The 21,561-nt window shown below is 44.1% G+C and overlaps 1 protein-coding gene across 1 annotated transcript in view; it reads right to left on the reverse strand.

The window, feature by feature from the left end:
- CCDC33 (coiled-coil domain containing 33) overlaps nucleotides 1-21,561 on the reverse strand; it is a 197,998-nt gene that overhangs the window by 129,955 nt on the left and 46,482 nt on the right. The window contains exons 11-13 of the mRNA XM_069765644.1: nucleotides 13,278-13,411; nucleotides 13,046-13,117; nucleotides 11,705-11,821 (exon numbers count right to left, since the gene is read on the reverse strand). Of these exons, the coding sequence (XP_069621745.1) occupies nucleotides 11,705-11,821; nucleotides 13,046-13,117; nucleotides 13,278-13,411 (323 nt within the window). The remainder of the gene's footprint in view (nucleotides 1-11,704; nucleotides 11,822-13,045; nucleotides 13,118-13,277; nucleotides 13,412-21,561) is intronic.

Raw genomic sequence — 21,561 nt, forward strand, 5'->3', positions numbered from 1 at the left:
TAATATGCCACATGAACAGCTTCCGGTTTCAATGGTGGGATGTATAATCTCATGGACTGAATGTCATACTGAGCTTATTCCTGGGTTACCCCAACTCACGCACCATCTGAGATTGAAGGCTAACCATCGTTCATTTGAAAAAAGGTAAGCGCCATGTTAAACGACTTTTACAAATACAAATTTTTCAAACTAGTAGCAATAATCGGCAGCTTAATGGTGGAGAAATGTATCCCCGGCTGGATCGGCAGCATTGTTACTGCATGGACATGGCTCCCAGGTGAGTTCTACATCAGACTGCTATGCTTGGAATAAATATACAGTATTTATATTTACGAACCATTAAGTCAATGGTAGTGAATTTTAAGGTGACAATTATTTTTTATTTACGGTAGCGTAATGTTGACACTGGCCATATACTAGAGTTAGGTATCATCCTGATTGAATACACCTTGTCGTGGTGGGATGGCTGTAATACTTGTTTGATAAAAAGTCACGTAAGTACAATATGTTCTTTGCCTGTGTTACAATTTATTTACTTACTGCAGTGTGCCTGCACATTATGGTCTTATTCTAGGTTATATGTGTTTGTTAATGCCCACAAGTGTCTATACATGTAGAAAAGCCACGGAGACACCATCACGTTTTTCTCAACGTAAGCAATAAATAGCCAGGTCTTTCACCGGGAAGGAACAACCACGGGAAGGGCAGCATCCAAAAGGAAAACAAGTGTCTATATGTGGATCGCCTCCAGACACAGGGCCACGCGTTTCGGTACCGGGCCTCTCTGGTTCGGTTCTGAGGTTGTCACGGTGGCTAGACCCGGTCCGCGACCCTGCTAAGGGGCGTCCAATGAAGGTGGTGGTACAGTCTGTCAGGGGTTCGTGACGCCACCTGTGGTGTTCGGTCAGAGTGACCGACGTTGATATGGGGTCCGCTGGGGTGATGGAATGGCAGCTGGATGGTATACCTTCCCACAGGTGAAGTATGTCCCCAGGGCTTCCCAGTGGTGTAGGTAGCGATGGTGTGAGGTGCAGGCAATAACGAGGACACAAGGTTGCAGTCTCTTTACTTCTTTACTGAAGACTTCAGGATCCTCAATCCAAAGCAGGTTTAACAGGGCTATCAGAGACAGGCTGGTCTGATGGGCACTTCCAGAGTTTCCCTCGCAGATGGAAATCGTTGCCCACCACTAGCGCTTGTGTGTTGTAGTCCTACGCTGCTGAGCATTCGGTATAGTCCTCACAACTGCTGTTCTCGTTCGTTCGTTCTCTACAGCTCTCTCTCTCTTTTGTTCCAGATGTTACTAGTTTCTCGTCCCCAGGTATGTTTTGGCTAGGACGCACCCGTATGACGGGAAGGCTTGGAGGTCTTCTGGGACCCTAGAGATGCCCCTCTCCCAATGTTGCCCCCTATGTCTTCTTAGGAAATTTAAGGTAGACAGCCAACCTATAATTAACTGTCCTGCGGAGTTCGAAGTAAGGCCTGAAGTCAGTTACTCCCGCGGTGTTCCGGCCACCGGCTACACGCCTCAGTAGGATGTTGCCTCGGTCTCACGGCATGACTCCTACTGGTACTCCTTTTTGCTTGATCTTGTTTACACTGTTCCACAGTATCCTTCCCTTTCTTATCTCTTTCTTAGGATACCGCCGCAAGGAAGTGCAGGCGCGGTTCCGTAACATTCTGTTCTGTTCGCTAGGCTCCTGCCAGGTTCCCACGCCTGACAGGGACCCCCCTGTGTCTTCTCCCCGCAACACCCCCTGCCACGGGATGTTGCCTGAATCCAACCCAGTCAGCTTCTGACTAACTTCCTCCCCAGCCCCTAGTTTTACCAGTGTGAGGAGTGGCCCAGTAAATAAAGCCTTTTTCTCCCCCTAGTGGCCGGAGTGTGAAGTGTAATGTGTTCTGGGGATACCTGGTCAGGAGAATTCCTTCAGTGCCATCAGACGTACCATCACTCCCCTTAGTGGCAGAGTGTCATACTGCAACGACCAGATCTCTGGGGCGCTGCATATGCACCTGCATAATAGACTTATACTAACAGATATACTGGCCATTATTTTTGTACTGGCCATATATTCTTGTGATTGCTCAGAAACAAGCAAATTGGGGCAATAAGTAAAGTGTGGATGAGCCCGATTCATTAAATCAATAATCAGTTTGTTGAATGTGAGATACATTTTGATCAAACTAGCTTGGTCACTGCCACATGACTCAAATGTGGTTGTAACTGGATGTGTCTCACACTCACAAGTTCACGTATCCCAATAGGCTGGCAATGATCTAAGTGCCCCCGCAGTCATTTCACACATCCACACCACACTTCTTACTTCCACCAAAACCAAGCTAAACTTTACCTCTTCGAGATCGGCGTCTCGATAAATGAAGAAAGCCCGTATAGATTCTTCGCTGAGAGTTCACCACAGATATTAGGACAGATCTACAATACAGATTGTCCTACTGGAATCTGATTATGAGTATTTCTGAATTAGATATTATAAAGGGTCTGATCCTCACTCATCCTCCCGGTCAGTTGTGAGGAGGATAGCCAACTGTATGCATGGAAAAGTGGTGCAAAGACCTCATTTTAATTTCTGTAATATTTTCCCTCAGAAACTTCCTATGAGAATAATATGGCCGCCATATTTCGGAGCATACTTTTGCCATCCTAGAAACATCACTATGATTGATATATCTATATTTCGTGTTGAAATTACAAAGTTTTCAAAGCAGAAAATGCTTCTGGAAAACGCTGGCTTTTCTGAAGCATCTTATTTATCTTTTTTTTTTGCCATTTTGCGAGAACTTTGCTGCCGTTGTCATTTAAAAAAAAATATTGTATATTCAAAATAGTGGTGTCCTTCAAGCCAAAGTCACCTGGAAAATGATCAGGTTCCTTCTTTTAGCTGCTTTATGGCTATCAAAAACTTAATTTGTTAAAATAAGTTCACAAAGACACAATCAACTTGACATTGCTGTGTATATGGTCATTATTTTTAACGTTTATTGAGATCTTTTTCATTCGGGTTCCAGCCAGAATAGGCCTAAAAAAAAGACCTCATGTGCACATAGCCTTAGATCATATTCTATGGACAATAGTGAAATTTCACATAACATAGATATAAAAATGCTTGTTGTAAACCATTAGTCCAGATACAGTATATAGTGAGTATTGTGTGAACATAAACACTGTACTAGTTCAGCATTTAAGAAATTAATTTTTTGGAAAATTGAAATAGCTTAAATCAATTCTCTAGGCTATTTTGGTAATGAGGATGAGTTATCTGCTAATCTTTTTCTCCCTGATGTTTTAGTTGCTTTTAATTTATAATCATTCTGCCCTTGATTTAATGAATATCAGTTTTCTATGTACTGACTTCCTTCCGAGCTTTCGCTGAGCTTGTGCTTTTTCTGAGCAGCCAATCTAAAGAAGCATAGCTACAATTCAATATTTTTCACATCTTTTCATGGATGTTATCTAGGCTAGGTTCACATTGCGTTAATGGGTGTCCGCTAGCGGAGTCCGTTACATGACGAAATTGTCGCAATTAACGCCATGTAACGGGTCCGTTAGCGCACCCATTGACAGCAATGTGCTAATGGATCGCCTACGCATCGCTGACGCATGCCATTTCTGGCATGCGCTAGCGATGTCCCGTTAGTTTTGGATGCACCTCGAACGCTGCTTGCAATCCGCTAGCGTATGTGCTAAACGGATTGCCCTAACGCAATGTGAACCTAGCCTTAAGATAGGTTTTGTACATGTGACATCATTTGATGGAAGCATAATACTTTTATCCAATTGTCAGGGATCTGAAATTAAATATTCCTATTCAGAAAAGAGCAAATTATTCCATTTCTGGTTTGAGTCAATATGTGTATTGGATTGTAGAAAAATACTGCTAATGATTTGGATAAACCTCATCTGTCAAAACTTTCCTATTTCCAAGTTTTTAAACAAATATATAGTACGTCCCATCATAGGCATGCAAATTTGTAACTGTACGTTATTCAGCATAACACCATATCTGTAGGGAATGATTGTATACACATGCTGGATTACAAAATAAAGTTAATCGGCCCCAGAAGAGAAGGCTCAGCAGTTTCCCCCAAACACAGGCCTAGATGAGAAGCCTCGGCACACATACAGTTTACACTCTGGACGCCAGAGATAAGCAGAAAAGCCGCTGTTTGACTTTCATCACTCTCTTTCATCCTTTCTTTTGTGGAATAATCCAACTGTGGAGACATCCTAAGGAATAGAGCAGAATTGTGTACACCACGATGACGGTCTCCATTTTTCCAGTTCATCCCTCTATCAGGCATTCTCTCACTATCCTCCTCTTTAATCCACAGAGATAATTTCCTGTGCACTTTGTCTCTGTCAGTGGAGATCTGTTAAGCGCACAAAGCTGAACATCGACATCTATCTTTTTATAAACATTGCTATCTCAGGCTTAATCGCTGGAAAATACATCTCAAACCCAACAGTCAGCAATTGTTGCAAAAAAAAATAATGTATTTAGCAGCCAGTGCAACATAATATTGATATCCCATAATTCAGAACTTTAAAGGCATTTAAAAAAAATAAAAGACGTTTGGCCAGGTCTCAGACTTGATCTGAGTTGTGCTTTAAAAATAAGCATGTTCCCCACCCATGAGGTATTTATTATCTGTCATGGTGGCTCTGTTCCAGAGGTCAACTCCTAAGACAACCCTGTTTACTTAATGTCTTGGTTCTTCTAACCGCAGCACTACATCAAGGATGATCCCACAGTATAAGAAAATCTACCCTGGCACTGGATCTCTAAATAGTGCCACCATGGCAAGTGATACATTAGATTTAAGAGAGAACTCTTACTTCAACTAAACCTCAGATTATGTATGCTTTTGTAGGGGACATTTCTTTAATCAGTTAATGATCGGGCCATTTTCCCTCACTGCTGACCATTCACATTTTCAGCTTTTATCATACATATAATTTAAAAGCTCCAAAACTTTTCTCTATCAGATGTTAAAATAATTTATGCCTCTTTTTTATGTCATATATATTTATAATATATTGTACACACTAAGGGTGTCGTAAGGCGGCATGGCTGTGACATAGACGAAAACAGTCCATGTAAAGGAAATGTGGGGCTTTTATTTTCAGCCAAAGGGTAACAAATAGTGATGAGCGAGTGTACTCAGTGCTCGGGTTTTTTACGGGCAGCCGGCGCTCACAGTCAGTGCAGGAAGCAGAGCGCCGGGGGACAGACACCGGAATGTAAGTATGTAGTGTTTGGTTTTTTTTACATTTACACTGGTAACCAGGGTAAACATCGGGTTACTAAGCGCGGCCCTGCGCTTAGTAACCCGATGTTTACCCTGGTTACCCGGGGACTTCGCATAGTTGGTCGCTGGAGAGCTGTCTGTGTGACAGTTCTCCAGCGACCACACAGCGACACTGCAGCGATCGGCATCGTTGTCTAGATCGCTGCAGCGTCGCTAAATGTGACAGTACCTTAAGTATTCTTTTCATTATCAGACTGGTAATTGGATTCTTTTTCAGGTTTGTATATTTTAAACTGTACGACTTATAAATGTTTTTCATATTTTATTTGATCTATAGGTTTGACAACGTTAGGAAGGTCAACATGTCATTGACAATGACCTACTCATTCCACTGGTTCAAGAGCGTGTAGCGTTGTGGGCCCCCCTGTGATCGTAATCATTCTGACTCAGTGTTGATTCGACGACTCTGGGCAGAAGTGGCCAGATCGCTGTTGGATGATTGGGACCATGCAGGGCCAAAAGTCAGAAAGGATTTTCGTAAGTATTGCAATGTGGTCTCTGTTTTGCTGTAAATGTTGTTGTCTTTTTTTACAATTTTTTTTTCTTCCCCCCTTCACAGTGAAGAGAGTAAAAGTTCCTTGGCGTTCGATGAAGGATCGCTTCAATAAGTATATCAGACAGGAGATGCAGGTTAAAAAGGTGCTGCTCCAAAGCTTTCGAAGTACAAATACAAACCTATGTTGATTTTTCTGAGGCCTGAGCTTGCTCAGTGAACGTGAGTATCTTTTCTGTTGTCTGACTATTAAATAAACTTTAAAAAATGTTGCAGCAATGTTTTTCTTTTATTTTACACACAGAACCTGGAGCAGCACTATAGAACCTGGATCTTCCTCTTTTGGAGCGGCCCCTGATCGACCAGCCAATGAACACTCCCAATCACCCACCAACGATGTAGCAACCAGGCAGGCTTCACAGACTTGGGAACAGGCTGCCGGTCCATCAGGTTTTCCCCTCTCCCAGCCCTCTGCCACTGCTTTTGTTGGACTTCTGGTCAGCGCAGAGGGCCTTTGAGAGGTCAGTCATGCCCGAGTTTATTCACCTAAGCTCGGTCTTCCAGGATGGGATGGAGGTGATTGGAGATAGACTGGACAGTGGGTCCACTCAGGTAAACACACTTTTCAGGATGTCCACAGATGCCTTGACCGCCTGGAAGCCGACCTTCAGAGACCGGCGAGACATTTTTCTCCAGCAATAGAGCGGGGCATGTCGGAAAACCTTAGGCCTGAACTCCAGCTGAATGTCATGCAGGCCTGCCAGGCTGCTTAGAGCCAGGCATTACAGCAGCAGTCCCTAAGCTATCAGCCGCAGGCCGGCTTTTACCAGCATCACCAAGCACAGCATCACTGGCCTGTCCCCCCAGTTCACAGCCACACCACGCTCAAGAGTGCAGCAGCCCTGCAGCAAGCAGCATCCACCACGCTCCAGAGTGTAGTACCCCTGCAGCAAGCAGCATCCACCTCGCTCCAGAGTGCAGCACCCTGCAGCAAGCAGCATCTACCATGCTGCACAGACTAGCACCACGAGCTGCTACAGAGGCCAAAACTCCCACCCATACAACAAAGAAACTCAGAAAGACTCCCACTAGTGACTTGGTGCCATGCCGGAAAATGAAGACCAGGAGCAGGAAATGTTGGCCAAAAATGCTCCTACCACCTCCACCCTCACCTCCCAATGTGTCTCTGTCTAATATGTCACTACCTTTCCTTGGTTGCCCCCCTTCCAATTTGTCTATCCCTTCCCACAGTTCAACTCCTAATGTGTTCTCTACTCCCAATGTGTCCAGTCCAATCCAGGAGCCAATCCTTCAATTAATTGCCCCTGTAATCCCTTCGTCATCAAATGTTACTCAATCATCACAGCTCAACACCCCCAAGGTCCACAATATATGTGATAAAGACCGCTGTGTCGGTCGAAACGCGGAGCCTACCTCGCATGTGCTATGGTGCTGTCCCAGGAGTTGTTTCTCCATTTTAAAAGTTGGAATAAATTTTCATGATTTTACTGAAGCTGGAACCATTCTCTTTTCGTTTATGGAATCCTACTGCGTCTTGTCAGGACGAAGTTCCGGGCTTCTTGCAATGATCGGTGAGCTGGCTTTTGCCGTATATTCTGTTTATGTCCACAATATATCACCGTCGTACAGACCCCGAACATAAAACCAATTGTTTGTTTTTTGTTAAATAAAATTTTTATTTTGTTTGCACAATCCCTGTCTCTTTATGCGAAAACACACACACATGTGTGTATTGTATTGTTTAGTCAAGCTGTAACAGGTGTTTATCTGGAGGTGTTTTATTAGTAGTAAAGTCAACAAACATATGTAGTAAAGTCAGTAAACATATTACATTTACTTAAAGTGTATTAAACCATATCATCTTGCCATGCAAGACATCAAATATTTAGTACAAAGTAAGCAGCAAATGTATTCCTCATGTGGGCAACTTCCACTGTAGTTCTCAGAGGGTAATCACGGTAATCCTGCAAAGTGGTATCAACAGGTTCATCAAGCTCTAATTGTAGTCGCTATTTTACCTGGATGTAATGATGTATAACAACACACGCATTGACCACATCAATTGTCTCAGTTTTTAGATTGAATGGTGTTCCCAAAACGTGCCATTTTGATGCCAGCAAACCAAAGGCACACTCCACAGTTCTTTGTGCCCTTGTCAGTCGGTAGTTGAGTACGGCTTTATGAGGTTGCCACACATTTGGTATTGGTGGTCCTTCAGTGTTCGGAAGAGGTTGTGGCGGTGGAAAAATTAAAATTATTAGTACCATACAAATGTTGGCCATTGTCAGAGTTTTTAAAAGTCTTTGAGTCATTTCCTCGTCCAAATGAGCCAACGTCAACAAATCGACACTCAGCATCTGCAATCGCCATAAGAACAATCGAAAAGTATTGAAATACTCAGATCCACTTCCCGCAGGTTTCAGAATCCGAATATGTTTGCTGTCCACCGCCCCCATACAGTTAGGAAAATTAAAAATTTCACTAAATTTTGCTGCATTTTTAAGCCAGAGTTCAGTTGTGGGTTGGGGGAGGAATTCTGCACGCAGCACGGCAGGTGTCTCCAACAATCCCAGAAAGTGTTGCCACTCCAATCCGGAATTGGAAATGTAGAGATCTTAAGGTCTCTCCGGTAGCCAGGAATCTGATGAACAGAAATTGGGGGAAAAAAAATCAGTACATGGCTTTTCTAACAATAATACAAACGACGTGTTTATTTTTCAAAATTACGTACCTCAGGGTCACCAACAGACGTTCCTCAGCTGGAATTTCTCTACAAAGTTGCGTGTTCTGCCTGGTGATGGATCCTGGCTCTATTCAGACAGCCTCATGTATTCGACAAACTTCTCCAGGTTCTCATGTAGCTCAGTGTACGAGTGGTAGGCTCCACGGCTCTCTCGGACTTCAACAATGTGGTGTTGCCAGTAGTGACAACGACGTCTTCTCCTTCTTGCTCTTCTACTTTCTTCTTCACAAGCCATAGCAAAGGCAAAAGCCAATTTCAATTCCAAATCCAGATTACGATAGGAGCTCTCCATGCCAAGATCCATCTTGTAGCTGGATACAGCAGCAAAATATGAGGATTTCATCTGTGTACAGTCTATATATGCAGAATCCCCATGAGACAAGCCCATTGGGTGGGGCTTTTGTCAAGGAAATTCTCCTGGAACAGCATTTGCCGCATAACAAAATTCTTTGAAAATTCGAACGCATGCGCTGAAAAAATGCAAAAGCATGCAAAAACGCATACAAATGCATGCACACGCAGCATTTTTTTGGCGTCATGCATAAGCTGATGCGGATAAAAATGCATTGCAACCATTTAGACAGTGTATGGATAGCCGCCGAGGAGTGGGGGCGACACTATGCGTTGGTTTCTAGGGTGCCAACCCCCACGTGAGGTAGTTTTTTCAGAAACTTAGCACCTCTATGTAGTTGCCTATAAGCATCTTTGGATTATGCAATACATATTCCCTTCGATATTATGGTTGCACACATCTACATGTAGTGCTTATCTTCTTCTTTCCTCCTATCTCAGTGTATTGTAGGGATCGATAGGGCAAGTCAGTTAGGGATAGCCTCCGTTGAGTGGGGGCGCCCTCTGCACAGGTTTTTATGGTGCCAACCTCCACGTAGGAAGGGTTTCAGCAGTCCAGCTTCCTCATAGGGTATATAGGATACATTTACGTCTGTGGTCTGTGGTGTCCATTACCATGTTTTTACATGTATATTGTAATAACCCTTTGGGCACATTTCTGTTTTTGTTTTTTCAACTCATTTTTCCCTCTCTGGCTTCTTCTTTCCCCTAATAATTTTTTAGGTTGGTATATTTACAAACCGGAGTAAAATCCGGACAATAACCATGGGTAAATGGAGCAACACTTCTAAAGACAAAGTTTGACTCTGTTTTTCATGGGTGTCTGATTTTGTTATACGTGTCAGATGGCACTCTCATTCATCCTTGTAGGACTTTCTCCGCCTGAATCACATTTCTGGTGGCGATTGCCTAAACATGTTATGACCCTGCTTAAGTCTCGTCCGGTTTTAGTATGTTCATCATGAAAACGCCTCTACAAATGTTTGCGGTTCACGTTGCGCGCATGCGCAATGAGTGTCTCGGGCAAACCGGAACTGAGGTCATATGAACCGGAAGCATGGCGCACGCCGAGAATGGCGCGCGCTGCATTTGCGGTCCGGTGTACTATTATATCAAGGAGACACAACCGAGCGGCAGGTAACACAGCCTCGTAGGTATCCCGGTTACTCCCCTGATGAGTCCTGGGTAGGACGAAACGCGTTGGGAGACGCTACCTCATATTAGGAGGCCGATCAATCACAGCATATGAACAAGAAACGGGTGAGATCCTACCATATCAGGCCTAACAGCTTGAATTGATTATGAGTTCACATGTCATATGTAATTGAAACATTACATTGTCTCACACACGCGGACACCCACCTCTGGGATAAGAGGAGTATATGAATGTTCCATTAGGCGTGTATTCTATTTAGTAGGTTTCATTATGACAATGTGGCATTGGTCTCCGAGTTGCTAGATATATACACCGATGTATGCACATGTATTTGGTTTGGTTACGCTCTCTTTGCAAGTGACATCACGCTTGGATATGTGTGTTTCCGGTACTTTGGCATCCATATAGGTCTGGATGCAACACGGACCATGTGCAGACACTATAAGTGATAGTCATAGATATATTCTCCCTTGTTGATTTGGGTGATACAAGCGTATCCCTTTGAGCAATAAGGCAGGACGGTCATACCGTACTACACTAAACCAATATAGGCGTATTAGCTTATTCTTTTGACATACCCGATTGTGTCTATGAGAGTGGGTGGAAACCCCTCTTTGTTTTTAACTTATATGTGTCACGTGGTAATAGTATCACATTAGTTTGTCCTTTTAGGCTTTAAGATTAAAAGTTAAGTTTTAAGTCCAATTGCTTTACATTTGCATTGCAACCATGCGTTTGAATGCTTTTTGGCATGCGTTTGCGCATGCAGATGATACGCTGCGCACAGAGACACTAATGAGAACTTAGCCTAAGTGATAGTGAATCAAAAATGCAAATAGGTGCGTTATACCCAGGTGGAGATTTTAATTTAAAGAGAATCAGTCACCATAATTTTGTTACCCCATCTGAGAGCAGCAAAAGAATAGAGGTAGAAACAGTGATTCTATAGATGTATCACTTACTGGGCTGTTTGCTGAAGTTTGGAAAAAAAGTCACTGTTTTATCTGCATTAGATCTTCCAGGTCTCTGAATGCTGAGCTCTGTATAACCCCACCCAGACCACTGATTGATAGATTTATGTGTACATTGTGCATAGGCAGAAAGTTTTCAGTCATAAGTGAGGAAGAGTGATGGAGGGAGGTGTTATGCAGAGTTCATGTCATGAATGGACTACATTGCAGCAGGCTTAATGATCCTCTAGTGATAATCTCATGGTGATAAAACTGATTTTAGTGAAGCTACAGCAAGAAGCCCAGTAAATGACACATCACTTAAATCAGGGTCTCTGTCTCTACATTATGATGTTTTCAGATTAGGTAGCAAAAACCTGGTGACAGATTCCCTTTATGCTACTGATATACATGCTACATATGTGTAAGAACAACAGATTGATGTAGTCTTGTAAGTCAGATGCTACCGGCAAACATTATCATTTCTGAATGCATCTCATGTACAAATACAGAGTATATATGGAAAATGCAGAATGCTACCTAGGGTCTGATCTTGATTAACCTGGACTGCACAATGATTTACTAATATGGAGGCACCGGGTCATATTCTTAGTCTTCCTTATAATTTGCTTATGTATTTTATATAAATTGGCACTTACCTTCTCCTTGTTGAGAGTTTCGTTCTCCTCTTTAGTGAGGTGTACAGCCTTATTAGTTTGTGTCTCATAGTGAGTGGAAGTTGGGATCTCGGATGGGCTCAGAAAGAAGTCTGGATGCTGAAGAAAAAAAAAATTAATGTATAGAGGTAATCTTTTGGGGACACAACCGTGCTGGAATTAACGCTCATAGTATCTGTGTGTCTCTGGCTCATGTGCACAATACATCACTGTGAAATGACTAGTCTAAGTCATTTGTTGCTTCGTGCTACTCTTTAAAATGGAAGCATTAGCGTGTAATAGAAGATAATGATAGACATCTGGGGTGTATTTGTGAGGAGGCTCTCGTGTGTGTCTGCATGAGCTTTACTCATTACTCTGTGATGAACAGAGGAGTGCACCAAAGGCACGCAAATCTCAGGCCGAAGCATGAAAAAACGACATTTACAGACAGACATTTCCATTTTATCCCTCCAATCTGAAGCTCTTTAATCAACGACCTTAAGGGACTGGATCATATGATGTTGGCACATCTACCTGTCGCCATTGCCAGCTCCTCTTTTCCGTCACCTGTCTCTTTTGTAGGAGCTGAATGCTGTCCTTGCTAATCGCAGCATAAAATGATAGTAGCATCCAACAAGCTAACATTGCTTACATGCCCTGTCATTTGTTTAAATACCCCAGATGTAAGCACATAGCTTCACAGGCGTTCTTTTTATGTATCCCTTTGGTAGGCATGGGGTTTACGTGACGAGTCTCGGAATTAATTCAGTGCCAGCCTTCAGAGAAAGAGGGCGGTTATTTATTGCAGCTCAAGGGTAAGAAACCCCTGAATTATTCAAAAGGTCCCCTCCTCTTTTTTCTGTTCTGTCCCATGGGGGAAATTAAGCAGAAGCTTCTCCTTGTCCACCTCCCTCTAGCCCCGAGGGGTGATATGAAAAGATATCGACAGCTTGTTAGTTCAGATTATAAATGAGAGAAGAGAGAAAAGCCAAGAAGCATGATGGGGGGGGAGACGTAGTGATTGACAGACGGCGGCGTTCCATATTGTCTTCAATTGTTCAGGCACTTGTGATAAATGTTCTTGTATGTTTTTTACATGATGTAAGTAAAAGTTATGCAATCATCCAGCGGGCACTACACTGATCTGTACAAAGGACTAATGTCAATGGCAGAGATGAACACAACGTGTTGTAGATAAGCAACAAACTCAGGAGAGAGACGGATAAAAGAAAGAGATGAACAGGAAAAGAAAAAAATTAAAAAAAGCACAGGAGGAAAAAAAACTCTGTAAAAGTAAACCAAAAACATGTAAGGAAAGACTGAAAAAATATCACCTCTTACCTCGGTCTTCAGCAGAAGGAGCTGCAGTGACACACAGGGAGCCTCACCCAAAACAGTCCTCAGCTCTGTACCCTAGGGTAGAAAAAAGATGAGAAAAGGCTACTTTGCCATATCCATGTAAAATGAACCTACTTCCTGACACTAATTCATGAATTCTTTACATACAGGAAATGGTCAGGAAATCAGGTACTGACACAGAATTCTCTATTATTATCACAGCTCCCGAGTTTACCTGGATTGGTACATTGGTTATGGTAAGAGCCTTGTTGCTGGTACCCGACATCAGCTTGTGATAGACTTCCATGTCCAATGGAACAACTGAAAACCCACAGTGGTTGGATAGGTGCCATGGTATGCGCCTTGAATCTAAAATAAAAAGAAATACAAATATAAGCTTGACGGTATATACGCAGTCATGGCCGAAAGTGTTGGCATCCTTGAAATTGTTCCAGAAAATAAAGTATTTCTCCCAGAAAATTAATGAAATTACACGTTCTCTTATATAGATCTTTATTTCCTTTGTGTGTATTGGAGCAACAAAAAAACTGAAAAGAAAAGACATAATGGACATAATTTGACACTAAACTCCAAAAATTGACCGGACAAAATTCTTGGCACTTTCCAAAATGGTGGGTAAACAACTTTGTTTCACACATGTGATGCTCGTTCAAACTCACCTGTGGCAAGTAGCAGGCATAGGCAATATGAAAATTACAATTGAAACCAGATAAAAAGGGGAGAAGTTGACTTAATCTTTGCATTGCGTGTCTGTGTGTGCCACACTAACCATGGAGAACAGAAAGAGGAGAAAAGAACTGTCTGAGGACTTCAGAACCAAAATTTTTGAAAAATATCAAGAATCGCAAGGTTACAAGTCCATCTTCAGAGATCTTGATGTTCCTTTGCCCATTATATGCAACATAATTAAGAAGTTTACAACCCATGGCACTACAGCTAACATCCCTGGATGGTCCGGTTGGTGGATAAGAAGCTCCAATCAAGTTTCAAAGAAATTACAGCCATCTTGCAGGCTCAGGGTGCATCAGTATCCGCGTAAAATATCCACTGACATTTGATTGAAGTGAAACACTATGGCAGGAGACCCAGGAGGATCCCACAGCTGACACAAAGACATAGAAAACTAGACTGCAGTTTTCCAAAATATATTTGCGTAAGCCAAAACACTTCTGGTAAAGCATCACGTGGGTAGATGAGGCCAAGATAGAGCCTTTTGGTAAAGCACATTATTCTACTGCTTTCAGAAATTGGAATGAGGCCCACAAATTATAGGATCCAGTATCTACAGTCAAATATGGTGACGGTTCAAATTTTTTGGGGGGTTGTTTTGTGGTATCTAGGTGCCTTGACTGTGTGCAAGGCATCATGAAATCTGAAGAGTGCCAAAGGATTTTGGGTTGCAAAGTAGTGCCCAGTGTCAGAAAGCTGAGTTTGCATCCTAGGTCATGGGTCTTCCAGCAGGATAATGACTCCAAACATACTTTAAGAAGCAATCAGAAATGGACGGAAACAAAGTACTGGAGAACTCTAACTGGCCAGCAATGAGTCTGGATCTAAATCACATTGAACAGGAGTGGAAGAGATCTTAAAATTGCTGTTGGGAGAAGGCACCCTTCTAATATGAGAGACGTGGAGCAGTTTGCAAAAGAAGAGTAGTCCAAAATTCCACTTGAGAGTTGTGAGAAGCTTGTTGATGGTAATAGGAAGCGATGGATTGCAGTTATTTATTCCAAAGGGTGTGCAACCAAATATTAAGCTGAGGGTTAGAGATGAGCGAACCTTTAAAGGTCCGGTTTGGCTATGTTTGGTGAACTTCCAGATGTTCCTCTGTACTTTTGATAACACAGCCAGGCAAAACTGAAAGCTGATGGCTGCAACCCTCAGCATACCAAGGCTTGTTTACTGGAATACTTTTAATTATTTAAATAATTTTTAAAAAACAGCGTGATGTACCCCCATTTTTGACAAGCAGCAAAGCTGAAGCTGACAGCTGGGGGCTGGTATTCTCAGGCTGGTAAAGGTTTTTGCCCCCATCCTAAAAATATCAGCCCATAGCCACCCCAGAAAAGATGCATTACGTAGATGAGTCCTGGTGATCTCACTTACGGCACCGCTGCGTGAGAAAGGTCTCACGCAGCAGAAGTGCCATAAGTGAGATCTCCGGTGCTCATTAGTTGAACTCCGGTGAACTTTCTCACTGCAGCTCAGCACTACACTCTGCAGGAGCAATTACACACTCCTATCAGTGTGTCACCGGCTTCCGGGTAATGCAGTCGCATCAGCTAATGTGACTGCTCTACAAGCGATATGAATCGCCACGGGACATTATGGATTACGGCAGATAGGTGAGGGATATGGTGGTTTATTTTTTTTTCTCTTTTCTAGGTGACATGGGCAGAGGAGGTTATGTGCTAAGGTGAGTATATGGAGTTTTTTTGTTTTTTATTTTTGCAGAAGACAAAGATTTTCAGGGATTAGGTGTAAGGTGAGCGTATACTATGCTTTTTATTTTATTTCAATATGTATTTCTTTACTTTGAGCACAGGCGGTGGCTGATGACTACTCCCATTAGCCATCGCCTGCTTCTGCAGGTATCAGGAAGTAGAAGTCTCTCATCGGCCGATGCCTGTGACCTGGCGGTACACTTTTTATCGTGGTTCACAGTCTTAGCTGCAGGGCCATGCTGTAACTGACGGTAATGGTTTTACCAGCGGTAACGTTACCACCAGTCAGAGCCGCCATTGGAAACTCGATCATTTACTGAACCTTGGCCAAATTTTGACGATTTTGAGGAAAATGCTCAGAAATCCAAATTCGAATCCGAATGTGCAATGTGCATGCCAACTTTGAGATTGGCAAACGTTTTCTAAACAAGTTTACTTATACCTACTAAGGGTGCCAACAATCTTGTCTGGTCCATTTTTGGGATTTTGTGTGAAATTATATCCAATTATATCCAATTTGCCTTTTTTTCTATTCTCTGTTTTTTTGTTTTGTTCCAATATACACAAAGGAATTAAACATGTGTTAGGCAAAACATGTGTAACCTCAATAATTTTCTGGGACGACATACTTCATTTTCTGGAACAATTTCAAGGGTGCCACAACTCACACTTTTGGCGATGACTAGAGTTGAGCGACCTTGACCTTTTTAGAGTCGAGCCGGGTTTCGCGAAACCCGACTATCTCAAAAGTCGGGTCGAGTGAAATCGGCCGATTATGACGTAAAGTCGGGATCGACCGAAACACGAAACCCAATGCAAGTCAATGGGGCAGCATAGTCGGCAGTGAGTGGGGGCCAGGAAAACACCTAGAGTGCCCATTTTAATGTCAAAACCATCCATTCTTCTTAATGAAGCTTGTCAAGCGTAATTTACCTTATAATAATTGGAAGGCATTTGAAATTGGGGGTCATTTGGCTAAAGTTGTGGTGGGTAGGGCTGGTTCAAGTAATTAGTGGGCCCAGGAAATCTGGACCACGTCACGGCAGTGGAGCAGGGAGAGGTAAGTATTTCAACTTTGCAAGTGCTGTGAACCTGAGCAAGCAGGGGGGGCCCACTCGTTGGCATTGGCACTGGCACAGGGCCCCTCAAAGTACAGCGGTGTGTTTGCACGGCGGGGGCGCCTCCCACCGGCAGCAACACTTTTGCGTACCATGAGAGGCCCTGTGCCAGTGACGTCGCCAACTAGTATTCCTCCCCCCACCTGATGAAGGAACCTGCACTTTCATCTGCACCTTCCTGTTTGTCCCCGTGTAAGGTGGTATGGTATGCGGGAAGGGGGACCTGACTTTCAGCAGGGTCACAATCTTGCAGTGTAGCGTGCACGGGAAATGTTGCGTTATGGGTCAATGTACCAGCAGACTCATCTATCACTGGCTGGGCAATGGGCAGGATGAGGAGGAAACACAGATATAGGCCCAAAGAATAAAGTGGGCTAAATGCAGTTCAAAATTGGTAACACAGGACTAATCAGGGGGCATTGCAGTGGAGGACAACTGGAATGAGAGGCTGACACAGAGAGTAGGCCCAAATCAGTAAGTAGTCGAAATGCAGTTCAAAATTGGCAACAGTAGTAAACAGGCGGCACAGCTTTGTTCAGTGGAGGAGAACAGCAAGGAGTGGCAGACACCGATAGTAGGCCCCAACCCAACTAGTAGGGCAAATGCACTCTAACATTAACAACTACTTAACGAGCGCCTGAAAACGGAATTTCAGGACAGGAAACCAGGAGAACAGCAAGGAGCGGCAGACACCGATAGTAGGCCCCAAACCAACTAGTACGCCAAATGCAGTTGTTCCGTTTAACCACAATTTAATGAGAGCCTGAAGATAGAAGTTCAGGAAAGGCAACCTGGAGAACACCTTGGAGTGGAACACACTATCTCTCTACACCCCATACCCAATTTGTAGGCCTAATGCAGCGTAGTTTCCAACAACTACTAAACGAGAGCATGATGATCGAAGCATTGGCGAGGAAACCTGGGGAACACCTTGGAGTGGAACACACCATCTCTCTACAGTGGAACACACCATCTCTCTACACCCCATACCCAATTTGTAGGCCTAATGCAGCGTAGTTTCCAACAACTACTAAACGAGAGCCGGAAGATCGAAGCAATGGAGAGGAAACCTGGGGAACACCTTGGAGTGTAACACACCATCTCTCTACACTCCATACCCAATTTGTAGGCCTAATGCAGCGTAGTTTCCAACAACTACTAAACGAGAGCCGGAAGATCGAAGCTCAGGAAAGGCAACCTGGAGAACACCTTGGAGTGGAACACACCATCTCTCTACACCCCATACCCAATTTGTAGGCCCAATGCAGCGTAGTTTCCAACAACTACTAAACGAGAGCCGGAAGATCGAAGCAATGGAGAGGAAACCTGGGGAACACCTTGGAGTGTAACACACCATCTCTCTACACCCCATACCCAATTTGTAGGCCTAATGCAGCGTAGTTTCCAACAACTACTAAACGAGAGCCGGAAGATCGAAGCAATGGAGAGGAAACCTGGGGAACACCTTGGAGTGTAACACACCATCTCTCTACACCCCATACCCAATTTGTAGGCCTAATGCAGCGTAGTTTCCAACAACTACTAAACGAGAGCCGGAAGATCGAAGCAATGGAGAGGAAACCTGGGGAACACCTTGGAGTGTAACACACCATCTCTCTACACCCCATACCCAATTTGTAGGCCTAATGCAGCGTAGTTTCCAACAACTACTAAACGAGAGCCGGAAGATCGAAGCAATGGAGAGGAAACCTGGGGAACACCTTGGAGTGTAACACACCATCTCTCTACACCCCATACCCAATTTGTAGGCCTAATGCAGCGTAGTTTCCAACAACTACTAAACGAGAGCCGGAAGATCGAAGCAATGGAGAGGAAACCTGGGGAACACCTTGGAGTGTAACACACCATCTCTCTACACCCCATACCCAATTTGTAGGCCTAATGCAGCGTAGTTTCCAACAACTACTAAACGAGAGCCGGAAGATCGAAGCTCAGGAAAGGCAACCTGGGGAACACCTTGGAGTGGAACACACCATCTCTCTACACCCCATACCCAATTTGTAGGCCCAATGCAGCGTAGTTTCCAACAACTACTAAACGAGAGCCGGAAGATCGAAGCTCAGGAAAGGCAACCTGGGGAACACCTTGGAGTGTAACAAACCCTCTCTCTACACCACGGAAGGGCTGATTCTTAGGAAGGAAGGCTGTCGGAAAGAAGCAGGGCGCGTCCGAGGGTGATTATATTCTTATTAGGTATATACTCACCCTCGGACGCGCCCTGCTTCTTTATTTGTAATGAATGTTTATTTGCAATGTGGTTTTGACTTACTCTATTTTTTTGGTAAATAATGATTTTATTATTTTCATTGTTTTGCATCTTCTTGGCAATAATATAAAGAAGACGCGACAGGACAACACTCGGTGGATGCCATATCTGTGTTTAAAATTGAAAAAACCTTTCAGTTAACTACTTGCAGGAGAAAGTTATTGTAGCTGGTGGCCATTTTTAGTACTGTACCAGATTTTTGTTGTATGTGTTTGTTTTTAATGTTAAAATGTCTGCATTTGATATCTCTCCAGTATTTTCTTTTTTATAAGCAAAATACTTATTTTTATATTTTCTGATGTTGGTTCCAGGGGTACACGGGCAGCAGTGGTGTGGTCAGTGGAGGCCTAGTGGAAGGAGTGACCGCAGACAGGCATCGAAGGCCTAAAATAATAACACATGGCTGTAGGCAATTTTAAATTGGTTACAGGGGTACACGGGCAGCAGTGGTGTGGTCAGTGGAGGCCTAGTGGAAGGAGTGACCGCAGACAGGCATCGAAGGCCTAAAATAATAACACATGGCTGTAGGCAATTTTAAATTGGTTCCAGGGGTACACGGGCAGCAGTGGTGTGGTCAGTGGAGGCCTAGTGGAAGGAGTGACCACAGACAGGCATCGAAGGCCTAAAATAATAACACATGGCTGTAGGCAATTTTAAATTGGTTACAGGGGTACACGGGCAGCAGTGGTGTGGTCAGTGGAGGCCTAGTGGAAGGAGTCACCGCAGACAGGCATCGAAGGCCTAAAATAATAACACATGGCTGTAGGCAATTTTAAATTGGTTCCAGGGGTACACGGGCAGCAGTGGTGTGGTCAGTGGAGGCCTAGTGGAAGGAGTGACCGCAGACAGGCATCGAAGGCCTAAAATAATAACACATGGCTGTAGGCAATTTTAAATTGTTTCCAGGGGTACACGGGCAGCAGAGGTGTGGTCAGTGGATGCCTAGTGGAAGGAGTGACCACAGACAGGCATCGAAGGCCTAAAATAATAACACATGGCTGTAGGCAATTTTAAATTGGTTCCAGGGGTACACGGGCAGCAGTGGTGTGGTCAGTGGAGGCCTAGTGGAAGGAGTGACCGCAGACAGGCATCGAAGGCCTAAAATAATAACACATGGCTGTAGGCAATTTTAAATTGGTTCCAGGGGTACACGGGCAGCAGTGGTGTGGTCAGTGGAGGCCTAGTGGAAGGAGTCACCGCAGACAGGCATCGAAGGCCTAAAATAATAACACATGGCTGTAGGCAATTTTAAATTGGTTACAGGGGTACACGGGCAGCAGTGGTGTGGTCAGTGGAGGCCTAGTGGAAGGAGTGACCACAGACAGGCATCGAAGGCCTAAAATAATAACACATGGCTGTAGGCAATTTTAAATTGGTTACAGGGGTACACGGGCAGCAGTGGTGTGGTCAGTGGAGGCCTAGTGGAAGGAGTCACCGCAGACAGGCATCGAAGGCCTAAAATAATAACACATGGCTGTAGGCAATTTTAAATTGGTTACAGGGGTACACGGGCAGCAGTGGTGTGGTCAGTGGAGGCCTAGTGGAAGGAGTGACCACAGACAGGCATCGAAGGCCTAAAATAATAACACATGGCTGTAGGCAATTTTAAATTGGTTACAGGGGTACACGGGCAGCAGTGGTGTGGTCAGTGGATGCCTAGTGGAAGGAGTGACCGCAGACAGGCATCGAAGGCCTAAAATAATAACACATGGCTGTAGGCAATTTTAAATTGGTTCCAGGGGTACACGGGCAGCAGTGGTGTGGTCAGTGGAGGCCTAGTGGAAGGAGTGACCGCAGACAGGCATCGAAGGCCTAAAATAATAACACATGGCTGTAGGCAATTTTAAATTGGTTCCAGGGGTACACGGGCAGCAGTGGTGTGGTCAGTGGAGGCCTAGTGGAAGGAGTCACCGCAGACAGGCATCGAAGGCCTAACATAACAAAAATGTCAATACAATGGTATTGTCAGTGGCAGGCATTGAAGTATGTCAGCGCATAGACTAAACATTGGTGGAGCTGTGAGATAATTTTGCAAGTGGTAGAGCACTGTTTGAGCTGGGGTGGGGGGAAACTGTCTTGTGGCCGGCGGTACAGGCCCAGGGCCCCTCATATTACAACGGTGTGTCTGACGTTGGGTGCGCACCACCACCGCCAGAGACACTTCATTGTACTAGGAGGGACCCAGTGGCAGTGCCGTCGACCAAAAGCGGGCTCACCCACCTCTTCAGACAAACTGCACTCTCACGGGTGCTGTCGCCAAGTGTAGATACCACGGCCCCGTGTGGGGAGTTTGGCCATTTAGTGAGGTGTAAACATGTCGTATGCTGGACAATCAGGTGCAGAAAATTACGAGATTGGAAAAGGCATTCAGAATAGTCCACAGGCAAGACCTTTTCATAGGAAAGCTAGGTGTCAGCCGGGCAAGGTGGGGCAAAAGATTTCGAAATCCAGTTGTGGTTCATTTTAATGAAGGTTAGATCATCTACATTTTGGGTAGCCAGACGAGTCCTTTTTTCTGTTAGTATTGAACCTGCAGCACTGAATACTCTTTCTGATATGACACTAGCTGCCGGGCAAGCAAGCTCCTGCAATGCATATTCTGCCAATTCTGGCCAGGTGTCTAATTTTGATGCCCAGTAATCAAATGGG

The sequence above is a fragment of the Ranitomeya imitator genome, chromosome 4, assembly GCF_032444005.1.
Source record: "Ranitomeya imitator isolate aRanImi1 chromosome 4, aRanImi1.pri, whole genome shotgun sequence".
NCBI lineage: Eukaryota > Metazoa > Chordata > Amphibia > Anura > Dendrobatidae > Ranitomeya > Ranitomeya imitator.